At 37.2% G+C, this 12,754-nt stretch overlaps 1 protein-coding gene across 6 annotated transcripts in view; it reads left to right on the top strand.

Annotated features, from left to right (window-relative positions):
• Positions 1-12,754, top strand: part of Ubr3 (ubiquitin protein ligase E3 component n-recognin 3) — a 133,848-nt gene that overhangs the window by 41,544 nt on the left and 79,550 nt on the right. For all 6 annotated transcript variants that reach the window (XM_075984944.1, XM_075984940.1, XM_075984942.1 and 3 more), the window contains exons 9-14: positions 17-196; positions 1,300-1,433; positions 9,036-9,122; positions 11,617-11,682; positions 11,775-11,864; positions 12,524-12,652. In XM_075984944.1, the coding sequence (XP_075841059.1) occupies positions 17-196; positions 1,300-1,433; positions 9,036-9,122; positions 11,617-11,682; positions 11,775-11,864; positions 12,524-12,652 (686 nt within the window). The remainder of the gene's footprint in view (positions 1-16; positions 197-1,299; positions 1,434-9,035; positions 9,123-11,616; positions 11,683-11,774; positions 11,865-12,523; positions 12,653-12,754) is intronic.

Here is a 12,754-nt window from a genome sequence, read left to right as displayed (position 1 = left end):
CTTTGGATTTTTTTAGATGAAGAAAATAGTTTACATGTTGTGGTGAACTGTGGAGAAGCCTTACTGAAGAATAACACGTACTGGCCTCTTGTTAGTGATTTTATTAATATTCTTTCTCATCAAAGTGTGGCCAAGAGATTTTTGGAGGATCATGGCCTGTTAGTTACATGGATGAACTTTGTTTCTTTCTTTCAAGGTATGGATTTAATCTTTGTTTGTTTGAAAGATACCTAATGCTAAAATATTAAATACTAATTAAAAATAATAGCACACCATTGAGGTTATAAACCAGATGTCTCATTATTTATATTAGTTATTATTTATAAGAACTTTAATATAGTAACATAGCAAGGGTTTATTAAGAAACGAGTGTGGTTTTCTGGTAGCACATTAAACCATTAGTTTAGAAACTTGAAATGTGTTTTCTCGGATTTGTAACATATTTATAACAATTTGGACTGTCAGCAATTAAAAATTGTTTTTCTTTTTTTCTTTTTTTTTTTAACATTTATTTATTTATCATGTATACAATATTCTGTCTGTGTGTATGTCTGCAGGCCAGAAGAGGGCACCAGACCTAATTACAGATGGTTGTGAGCCACCATGTGGTTGCCGGGAATTGAACTCAGGACCTTTGAAAGAGCAGGCATTGCTCTTAACCACTGAGCCATCTCTCCAGCCCCTTAAAATTGTTTTTCATTTTCTTTCTTTTTCTTATTTTTTTTTTCTGAGACAGGGTTTCTCTGTGTGACAGCTCAAGCTGTCCTGGACCAGGCTGGCCTCGAACTCACAGAGATCCGCCTACCTCTTCCTCAAAAGTGCTGGGATTAAAGGTGTGCACCACCACCGCTTAGCAGTTTTTGATTTTCTTATTTAAAGATATTCAGTTCTGTTTATGACATTTACAAAGTTTCTTTTTTTAAATTTTTTAATTTTAAATTTTTGGTTTTTTGAGACAGGCTTCTCTGTAGCTTTGAAGCCTATCCTGGAACTAGCTCTTGAGCACCAGGCTGGCCTCCAACTCACAGAGAACCACCTGCCTCTGCCTCCCAGGTGCTGGGATTAAAGGCCTGGGCCACCACTGCTGAGCTATTTACAAAGTTTCTTATGAATGTTAGTTTGTAGAATTCTAAGAAAAAGCACTAGCTGTTTTTGTATTTCATTGTAAACTTATATGTTTTGTAATTAATTAATTGGGACTACTTGATTAAAGCATATTGAGTATAGGGAAGTGTTTGATTTTAATCTGTATACTTGTGTCTACTTGACAAAGTCCATGTGTGCTTTATTCTTTACAAGGTATGAACTTGAACAAGCGAGAACTCAATGAGCATGTGGAGTTTGAGTCTCAGACATACTATGCTGCATTTGCTGCTGAGCTTGAAGCCTGTGCACAGCCGATGTGGGGACTTTTATCACATTGTAAAGTTAGGGTATGTTTGAAGTATTTTTATTAATTTCTGCATTTTAAAGATGACTTAAGAAAGAAAACACACGTGCAAATATATTGAATGTGTAGTGTTTAGTTCTATTTCAAGTTGAATTCATCTTTGTGAAAGCTTATCTGAAACAATATATTTTATTCTTGGGCATATTGAAATTCATTTATATCACCAGACCTCCCCCAGCTGCCCCTATTTGGAACAGTTGTTGAAACTCCATAATACTCCACCTTTAGCATTATTGGTTTGTTTTAACTGTCCCTAGCTATCTAATACTTGGTGTCTTTCCAAAGATAAAGATGGTCTGCAAAAAAAGTTTATCATTTTATACAGAGTTTTGCCATACAGCTCAGGCTGGCCTTGAACTCAGTTTGTCTAACAAGCTGGTCTTGAGTTTTCAGTCCTTTCGCTTCAGTTGTCCACGTGTTGGCATTCCAGGCGTGTGCTATCATGACTGGCTTAAAGTTTCTAACTTTAAGGTTCTAAGCACAAAATAGTTTTATACAACTTTCAGTTGTTTGTTATATATACTTAGTCATTAGTTTGATGGGTCTTTATTAATCAGAACGACTCCTCTAAATCTATTAAACTAAGGATTGCATGAAGATTTTGATATAAAACCCCATGATGCTCAACCCATTAGCCTGTATCAGTGAACGTTCTACAGGTCTCACTATATATCATTGAGTAGTCAGGAGCTTGCTATGTAGCCCAGGCTGGCCTGGCACTCACAGAGATCCGCCTGCCTCTGCCTCCCTAGTGCTGGGATTAAAGGCGTGCGCCAGCACTCCTTGCATAGGTAGCATCTTACATTGGGAATATTTTAAAGCTCATTGTTTTAGTTTCTGGTTTCTCTTTATGTGGGGTGACTAGGTCAACCCATGAACATCTTTTTGAGATTTGTGTCTTTTTTTTTTTTTTTGTCTTAAATCCCTTTACAAATGTAACACAACAAAACGAAACAAAAATGGGACAGTGAGGTGAGCTTTTCCTTCTAGGTAATAATGAGATTTCTTTCTATCCTTTAAGTTTATGTTTCTTTTAGTAGTTTTTTTTTTTTAGTATTTTCTCCCACGGACTTAACCTATTCTCTATATTCAGTTTCTTAGAACTTAGTGTAGTTCAAAGTTCAAAGCATCATGCTAGTCATGTCGATTTTATAGGTATGTGAAATGTCTCAAATCTCTAATAACTGTGTGTATGTGTGGGAGACAAAGATTATAAATGAATGACTATGTATATGTTTAGTGCTAGGGACTTATGTGTTAAATAAAAATGCAGGGTTTTATATGATTTAAAAAGCAAAGACAAACCTCAGTTACCCTGCTTCATTAGATTTTGTTTTTATTTTTGATGTATATTCTCACTGTTGAGTCTCAAACTCATGATCCTCTCACCTTGGCCTCCCAAGTGCTGGGACTACAGATGTGTATGTACACCACGACAGTTTCAGAATAATCACCTATCCACACTGTATTTCATTTTGTGTTCTTCATGCCATTTACTATAATATTAATGATTTAAGTTTGTCTACAGCTGCCTTAACTTAGCTGTGGACTCGTCCTCTTACACCACCTCCTGCTGTGCCCATGCTTGTTCCTTTCTTAGTTTTCAAGCTTTGGTTAAGGCTAGCCCTCCACTCTCCCATTTTGGAGGACTTGCTTTCCTGTGGTAGGGGGAGGTCCCTGCAGGTACCATACAGGGAAACAACCCCACAAAGAAATAAGAATGAAAACGCAGTGCAAATTGACTTCATCAACTTGGATCAGACATCAGGCAGTCATTGAATGAATCAGGTGATTCATTGTCAGCATATTTAAAACAGGATTATTTGGGAAAAGGTTTTCAGACAATTATCAGTCCAATCAGTTCAATTCCAGGTACACAATAAAGCTTAAGGTGTGACCACATAGAGACTCTTTTACAAAGTACATGTGAATGAGAAGGTGGGTTCTGTAGCTAGTATGGTCTAGAGTCCAGTGTGGTCTCTGACCAATAGCAGAGAGGTCAGCAGGCCATAAAATACATGTGACATCTCCCCTAGTGATGGGTAATGATCTAGGAAGGGAAGAGTCTAGGATAACTATTCTGGGAATTAGGGAGAGGTCTGCCTCCACAGATAGCAAAAAGGTCATCAAGTTGTTAACAAAATCCACTCAGCTGTCTGGACAGATCGCGGGTAGTTAGTTGATTTTATCCTCTCCATGGAGGAGACATCTCTATGTGATTAACATTCCTGGCTCTCTAAGTGCTTCTCTGTAAGTACAAGGACCTCTGTGCCCCCAACACTTTCTCATTCTTTTTCCTTGGCCCAGTGATTTTCTTTCATGGAAAGTTATCTGGGAAGTAAAAATAAACAAATCCCCCAAGAAACAAACCGACAAACAAAAAAGAATACATTCCTAAGCCCCACTGTTAGAGGCTTTGATTGATTTGATATGCAAATGAATCTGAGTAGCAATTCTAACTAGAGTGAAGGAAGAACTGGTAGGGTTAACTTTTGATTTTTTTTTTTTTGAGACAGGATTTCTCTGTGGTTTTGGAGCCTGTCCTGGAACTAGCTCTGTAGACCAGGCTGGTCTCAAACTCACAGAGATCCGCCTGCCTCTGCCTCCCAAGTGCTGGGATTAAAGGTGTGCACCACCACCGCCCGGTTTAGGGTTAACTTTTGAAAAAGTTTGTAAGACTCAAGCTCTAGCATTTATTTAAGAACTGTTTGTTGGTCATTTACTGGAAAACCTTTGTTAAATGCTGGTCTGTATTAGACACTATATTGTAGGTATTTTGATATTGAACCAGATAGACATGGTTGTTATTTTCATGAACACAGTGTAAACATATGAATTTACTTTGTTATTATGCTCTGTGGCAAAGTAACACTGTTTTTGTGAGAGAGAAAAGCATGTTAAATCTGAGAATTAGAGAAGGCCTTTCTGAAAAAAAGAATATGAAGGAACCAGCTGTGTGAATAATAAAAAGAGGGTAGGTTAGTGGTGGTTGTGGAGAAGTAGATGGGAAAAGTGTTTGGATAGGGAATTGGTGTCTAGACTATAAGAGTAGACATGCTTCACTGGAGAGAGAGGGGTCAGATTGCAGTTCAGGTTCTTGTAGATACTTTGAAGAGTCCTGGGTTTAATTAAAGAGTAGTCTATGAATATTTTAAAACAGTTTGCTATCAGGTTTCTATATAAAAGACTACGTAGAGGAGGATGGAGCATGGTCGTGGAGCTCTTGTCTAGAACATGCGGTGCAGAAACACACAATACACCCACGATTAGGAACAGACAGATTAATGAAGATGTTTTGATAAGCCAGTTTCATGGATATTTCACTTATGATTCTTAAAAAGCACCTCTAGAGGTGAGGAGAACGATGCTCTCTGGAAACTGATAGTGAGGGAACTTGGGAAAAAGGGAAGATTTTGACCAATGATTACAAGGCTTAAAACTGACCAAAGGAATGTTTTTGAGATTTGAAGCTTAGCATGGTGATCAACATTAATAAAGTGTATATTTCAAACTTTTTTTTGGGGGGGGACTTGTTTTAACATTTGCACATTTTTCTTTTTAAAAATTTGTCAAATTTTTAAACTTAGTATAAACAGGGCATGCACATCCTATGGCTCACATGTGAGGATCAGAGGGCAGTGTGCTGGAATTGATGCTCTCCTTTTACCATATGGGTCCAGAGATCAAACTTACATCATTAGGAGTTGGAGGCATGCGACTTTACATGATGAGCTATCGCTCTGGGCCTGCCTCACTATTTCAAATTCTCTAAAAGAATAGATTTTGAATACTCTAGTTATTAAAAAACCCACAAAATACCATTTCTCTTTTTTCTCTTCCTTCTCTTCTTCTTCTTCTTCCTCCTCCTTTTGACCAAAGGGGGCTAGAGGAATCAGTGGTTAAGAGCACTTGCTTTTCTAGAAGACCTGAGTTTTGTTCCCACCACTCACATCAGGCAGCTAGCAACATCTGTAGTTAAAAACACAGGGGAATCTGATGCTTCTGGGCACCTGCACTCACATGCAGTCACACCTATACATAACTAAAAATAATAAAAAAATCTTTTTTTTTTTTTGGAGACAGGGTTTCTCTGTGGCTTTGGAGCCTGTCCTGAAACTAGCTCTTGTAGACCAGGCTGGTCTCGAACTCATAGAGATTCGCCTGCCTCTGCCTCCCGAGTGCTGGGATTAAAGGCGTGCGCCACCACCGCTTGGCTAAAAAATAAATCTTAAGAAATAAAAAAGATAAGCATCTGAGAGGATTGTTGATACCTTTATATAATCATTCATTGTGTACACATGCATCAAAATGTCATATTTTACTCTATAAATAAATTCAAGTTAATTTAAATGATGCCACAATAGTAGCTTAAACATGAGATCATAAGCATAAACATGAAATTGTCATATTCAAGATACATATTTTGAATATTGAAAATGTATTTTAGAGACATAATTAATAGACTTGGTGATGTATCTTTGTTGAGAAGACTTGACTGTCAGATAATGTGTACAGAGGGGGGCAGAGTGACAGAAGGAGGGGCTGAGTTAGTTTTAGAGGTGCGTGTGACATGTCTATGAGAAGACAGCTGCTGTGCGGCTCACGCTGGTAAGAGAAACCTGGACTGAGGCTATGAGCTCTAAATCCTTTGGCATGTAGATTGTGTTTAGTACTGTAGAGAGTGGGATCAAGAAGGAAGAGGAGATGTGAGCCTTGGAGAGAGAAGGGAGAGGAGGAGACACAGAAGAAGGAGGTGCCTTGTCAACAGCGCAGTGATGCAGGAAGATAGACTGACCCACGGAGGCGAAAGTTTTAGGCAGGTTATTTGGTCAGTTTTGCTTAGGGTGAATTTGGATTGTGAAACTGGAATTATATTTATGTCTGTGATAAATCATTGGTTCTAAGCAATGCTTTATTTTTTGTCTCTGAAGGCCAGAATCATATTATGCTTATCTAGATATAAGTATTCCCTTAATCTAAGAGGTATAGAAGACTGAGAAAACAGTCCTGTTGAATTTATTTTGTAGTCTTTGAAGTAACCCAGAGAGTGACTTTCCAGTTAAAGAAGCATCCAGTTTCTAGAGAGGTATTTTCCTGATGAGCATCAAGATGATACCAGATGCTGTGCTAGGCACTCTATAAATACTTTCACCCAACCCTCAGAGCATCTCTTAGGAAGTATCAGCCCTTTCCTTCAGAGATTAGACAACTTTCTTGGTTTGCCCAGCTACAAGTAGAAGCTGAATCTGAAAGCATGTCTCTCTGATTTCAGAACCAGTGCTTTTTACCAAATTGTTGTTGTTTATTTTTCAGTGAGAATGGCCAGAGCTGTTTTTATCAGTCCTGACAGTTTTTAGAAATTGAAACTAGAACAAACAATTCTATTTAAAGTTAAGCATCCATTTTTATCTACATTCTCCATTATAAAATATAAAAATAAAGGATTAAAAATTAAACAAGTTATGGTTCATATGATTTATTGTCTCTGTATAATTGCTTCCATCTAGTGGCATATTTGGTTACTGCAGATTCAATGAATCTCTTTTTGATTCTTGGCATATACCACTACTTGCTAATGAGACCTAGTGCTAGACAGACATAGAGCATCTTATACGCATAATTTCGCTTGTATCTTCATGACTACTGGGAGGTAGGTTGCGTTATGCCCATCTTATGGAGAAATTCAGACAGAATTAAAGTTGCTTTTAGCAGGTTATAAAATGATGAATATCAATCAGTATGTACACTAAGGTGGGGAATGTAGGTGGGAGGTTGAGAAGAGATCAACTGAACACAGTGTTGAAATACACTCCGTTTGGAAATGGAATTAATAGGCCATCTTCAGAAGCACTCTTGGTGCCTTTGGCTAAATTGTTCTGTGGTAAAGTTTTGTTGTTTAGACACTCAGGTAACAGTCTGTTCAGACTTTGAAAGTGGCATATTTGGTTTTCAAAGTTTCTTTTTCTTGAAAAATAAACCTTATTTCACACTTTATCTATTTTTGATTGACCGATTGGCTGATTGTTGGAGGGGTTGAATGTGTACGAGTGCACCACAGGGTGGATGTGGAGATCAGGAGTTAGTTCTCTTCTTCCACGATTTGAGTCCTGGGTGGTGAACTCGGTCAGGCTTGGTGGCCATTGCCTTTACCTACGGAACCATCTTCTTTTTGGACCTTCAGAGTTTCTTTACACATGAATTAACTTCCATTTTAGTTTGTTTAAGACAGATTATTTATTATTAACTTGTAAGTGTCATTAAATTTTTTTCAGTGAGATGGGGAGCAGAATGTGTAAGATAATATTTTTATAAAGATAAATCTTATACAGGATAGGTTGGGACAGAGTGAGACTGTTGGCAAGGTGACCAGATAAGTGATGTTTGGACTGGATGGTGGCAGCAAAATAGGCGAGGACCTATTGATAATGTCATGGAAGAAGTGACAGGACGTGGAGAAGAGCAAGGTAAAGGAGAAATGAAGACTGAATGGGGAGTGTGGTGTGGTGGATGCAGAGGTTCAGGAGTTCAAAGCCAGCCTGGGATACGTGAGACTGTCTCAGGAAAAGAAAGGAAGGAATGTAAGATTTGCCTGGTTTGAAGGCATGGTGGTTTATATAGGTAGCCGTGGAGGTTGAGCCACTTGACTTAGATGCTTCATGCACATTTATGCTATACATTACTTCCTGAAGTACATTTCATAATGGTCTTAGTTTAGTTAAATTTGCTGTTCTAGCCATTTTAATTATAAAATTCAGTTGTTAATAGTGTATTTTCAAAATTGTGCAACCACACTACACCAAATATAGAAGAACATTGTCTTGTCCACCAAAATAACCATTTGCTTTCCAATTCTGACCTCCCAGTATCATCCGGGAACCACACATACTTTTGGAGAGGAGGGGGAAGAGATTTTTATTCCAGTCCTTGCATATATAGTTCTTTTTTTAAACAAGAGCCTTCTTTAGAGTTACATTTTCATTTAACTTAAAATTTAACTGAGTGGATCCATTTTATTATAAGACATTGTAATTGCTTTTCACAGTTCTCATGCTTTAAATGGCTCATACCATTTCTTCTTCCAAACCAAGATATTACAGGCTAATTCTAGTACATATATATTGTAGCCTTCTTTTTATTGTCTGTAATAGCCATTGAAAATTGCTCTTTAACCATTTTCTGGTGATTTTTAGACATCACCATTATTTCTGTCTAGTACTTTTTCATCATCTACAAAGAGACTTTATTGAGTAATAGTAATAATAGCAATGAATTTGTAATATTTTGGGGGAGCCATTGAAATAGAACCTGCATTTAATTTATTTAAAGTTTTTGCCAACTTTGCTTCAATTTCAAGAATATATAGAAGGCAGCACGTTGTATTCGGTAATTTACATAATTGTCATTGGTTGCTACTTTTAGTTTATGAAAGAATGGTTTCTTGAAACAGAAAATATAGGTTATCTTGAAAATATACACATTTTACCATTATATATGCAATGCTTATAATTATTATTACATGTAATTTAATGTTGAAAATATGCATGTTATGTACTATGAAATTTCGTAACTTTTTTTTGTTTTAAAGGAAACTCAAGAGTATACCCGAAATGTTGTAAGGTACTGCCTTGAAGCACTTCAGGATTGGTTTGATGCTATTAACTTTGTAGATGAGGTATGTTTATGTATATTTTGTATAAAAAATGCTTAAAATTTTGTTGTGCTGGGGATTGAATCCAGGACTCTGTGCACGCTAGACAAGTGCCACACTACTGAACTGCATCTCTAGCCTGTCTAGGTGTGGGTGTTTTTTGGCATATATAAAAGCATTTAAGGAAAAAGTATTAGATTTCATTTAACAATGAAAATTATGAGTATTTTTTATGGGGTTTAGAGTAGAAGAATTGGAATGGAAAAGGGATGTCTAGTCCTTTGACTGACATTTTGGAAATTGCAGAGTATCTTAATTGTGTTTGCTTATATCCTAGAGGACAGAAACATAGTTTTTCCATTTTAAGTTTATATGTGTCGCCGGGCGGTGGTGGCGCACGCCTTTAATCCCAGCACTCGGGAGGCAGAGGCAGGCGGATCTCTGTGAGTTCGAGACCAGCCTGGTCTACAAGAGCTAGTTCCAGGACAGGCTCCAAAGCCACAGAGAAACCCTGTCTCGAAAAAGCAAAAAAAAAAAAAAAAAAAAGTTTATATGTGTCATTTCTCAGGAGACAAAATTAGCTTCAGCTGAAGAAGTAAAAGTGTTGTCATAAATGTGAATGGGGCAGAAGAAGTTAATGAAAAGTGTATTCCAGCTTTATTATTTGAGCAGTGTTCTTGATAGAGAATGGAAGAATGAGCTGGAACCAAGGTGTGTTTTATTAATGATGAACAGAGCTGGCACAGGGCACACTCTGTTGGCATTGAAGAAGACACTCCTTTTATTAGAAGTAGCTCAGAACACACAATGCACAAGAAAGACCAGACAGCTCCCCAATTGCCCAACTCCCCAATTTAAGCTTTAACCTTGTACAGGTAGGACTCCAGTTGTGCATGTGTATAAAGGTGGTGAATTCTTTTTTAAAATTAGTCTAGCGTACAAAAGTCATGGGCATCTTCATATATAGTTTGTTTTTCTGAAAAATATTTTAATACGGTAAGAAATTTAGAAAAGTTAGGAATACAAAGAACTTTCTTTTCTGAAATCCAAGCTACTGATTCTATCCCCATTTCTACTCAAAGCTTTAATATGCACTCACTGTAAGTTAGAATATTCACCTAATTTGTCTTAGTAGTTGATATGTATATTTTGTGTGTGCGTGCGCACATACATACGTACATGCAAATCACACAAATGCCTGTGGATGTCACAATCAAGTTTGAGTGTCATTCCTTAGGAGCTGTCCACCTTGTTTTTGAGACAAGATCTCATTGTCAGGCTACTCAGCAAGTAGGCCAGCCTGATTGGATAGCTCTAGGATCTGCCTTCCTCTTCTCTTCCCAGTGCTGGGGTTATAGGGAAGTAGCAGGATACCTGACATTTTTGACCTGAGTTCTGGGGAGCTGGAGTACAGTTCTCATGTACATTTTACTCTCTCTCCAGTTCTCACTGATGCTCCTCCTGGGGTTCAGTCACTTGGTGAATTTTGTTACCATATCTCAGATCTCTTTCTGAAACACTTAATGTTTCTTTATCTTTCCAGAGAGTGGCAGTTTGAAAGGCATAGATTAGTTGTCATCCCTCAAAAATAAAAAATAAATAAAAAAGGTTAGTTATCTTGTAGTGTAGTAGCCTCAGTTTAGGTTTGCCTCACGATTAAATTCAGATTATATATATATTTCCAGGAACATCCCAGAAAGACTGTTGGAGGCTTTCACTGTGTCTAGTCCGATGGTCTGTGACGTGTCTCTCCCGGTGCTTTTCACTGTGATCACGCACTCAGTGTGATGGCTGCTGGGCTGCGTCAACATGACGTTCTTTTTCTCACTGTAATAAGATCTTTTGTGAGGATACACCTTGAAACTATGCAAAAATTTCTATGTTCTTATTCAGTTTTCAGTTCACTAACCTATTTTTATATGGTAGGGGTTCGTGATTTCTGTTTTACTCAGAGTGCTCTATCTGTTTGATGCTCAGATTGTTTCAGATAGTTGTATCGAAATTGATACCAGTGAGAACCCCTTCAAGTTGGTTTCTGTGTCCACGTCCGTGCTCTATGTCCCTTCAGATGTTTTAGACTATTGTATAGTTCCCATTCCTTTCATGGAGTCAGCGTTTGTAAGGCTCTCTGGTGATTTCTAGTGGAGAAAAGTGTTTAGAAAGCAAGAGTTGGGTGTAGTTGAGTTCATGCTGTGGACTTTCCTTCTTCCTGGGGTTAACTAAGCAGTAGGAGTGTAGATAGGGATATAGATATATCTTCATCTGTCTGTATTTTTATAGCTACATAAATAGTGATGAGGTCAAACTTACATTTTAACACCAAAGAACTGATTCTAATTTGGTATTTGTAACTTCAGAAGTTATTGCTGAGATGTTTGTTCTTTTCAAAGCTTCTAAGGTTTTAAGTGCTGATTAAAAACGAGTGTATGAGTTAATCTAGGTGGGACTCTGTCTACAATGTTAAAGCCTTGGAACTTGTGCTAAACATTCTTTGACTTGTGTGCTTTTTTTACTCCAGCCAGCACCTAACCAGGTCACCTTTCACCTGCCACTGCATCGTTATTATGCAATGTTTTTAAGCAAGGTGAGACTGTCAGTAGCACATTCCTCTGTTGGTGTTGTTTGTAATTTGGGGAGAATATTGAATTACTAATGTTCTAATCATGGATTTTTTAGGCTGTGAAATGTCAAGAATTAGATTTGGATTCCCTTTTGCCTGATCAGGAGATGTTAATGAAACTAATGATTCATCCCCTCCAGATTCAAGTATGTATGCGGCTTCTAGAACACTGTGAATGGGAGTTCTTGTAGTCTCGTCCTCTTTTAGTTGATGCTGACATGAAGAATTAAGTTCTAATAGAATAAGAACAGTTTCTAATCTGAGGTTTGATTTTAGTTCCAGTTATTTATGAGATTTTTTTTCGGTTGAATTTTGAGCCAAAATAGAGTGTATTCATCGACTTTGACCAATTAGATTTGTTTTATGGTCATTCTTTAAGCATTATTTGTATATTTTGTAAGGCGAGAATTGAAGGAAAAATAGAATGAAAAATAAGAATGAAAAATATAAATGTATCCAGAAGCCTTAGTGAAAAAGTAGCTCATTCTTAAATTTCAGTGATGAGAGCTATATAAAATATAGTCATTAGTTTGGATATTTAAAAATAAACCTACATAGTGGAACAGAGAGAGACCAACCTGAGGAGCATAGTGAATTTGTGGTCAGCCTAGGCTATATAGTGAGACCCTATCCTAAATATAAAAGCAAAACTAAAATAAGCAAACGAAAAAGTGTATTTAAACTGAATAATGTTGGACAGAATGCTAAGCTCATATTATGATTAAGTCAACATTTTAAATAATTGCTTGATACAATATAATTTTACTGAATTTAGATGATATATTTTTAATTCACTTTTTGTTAGGCTAGTCTTGCTGAAATTCATAGCAACATGTGGGTACGAAATGGTCTGCAAATCAAAGGACAAGCCATGACCTATGTCCAGTCTCATTTCTGCAATTCCATGATTGATCCAGACATTTATTTATTACAGGTGAGCCACCTTGATATTCAGATGTTGTGCTTTATAAGTGCCTTGATGTGCCTGGTGTCTTAATTCATGGAAGTAACAGTGATGATGGGAGAAGTTAGTTTG

The sequence above is a fragment of the Microtus pennsylvanicus genome, chromosome 9 (genome assembly GCF_037038515.1).
Source record: "Microtus pennsylvanicus isolate mMicPen1 chromosome 9, mMicPen1.hap1, whole genome shotgun sequence".
Classification (NCBI taxonomy): domain Eukaryota; kingdom Metazoa; phylum Chordata; class Mammalia; order Rodentia; family Cricetidae; genus Microtus; species Microtus pennsylvanicus.
This window is presented reverse-complemented; position numbering and strand designations above follow the sequence as displayed.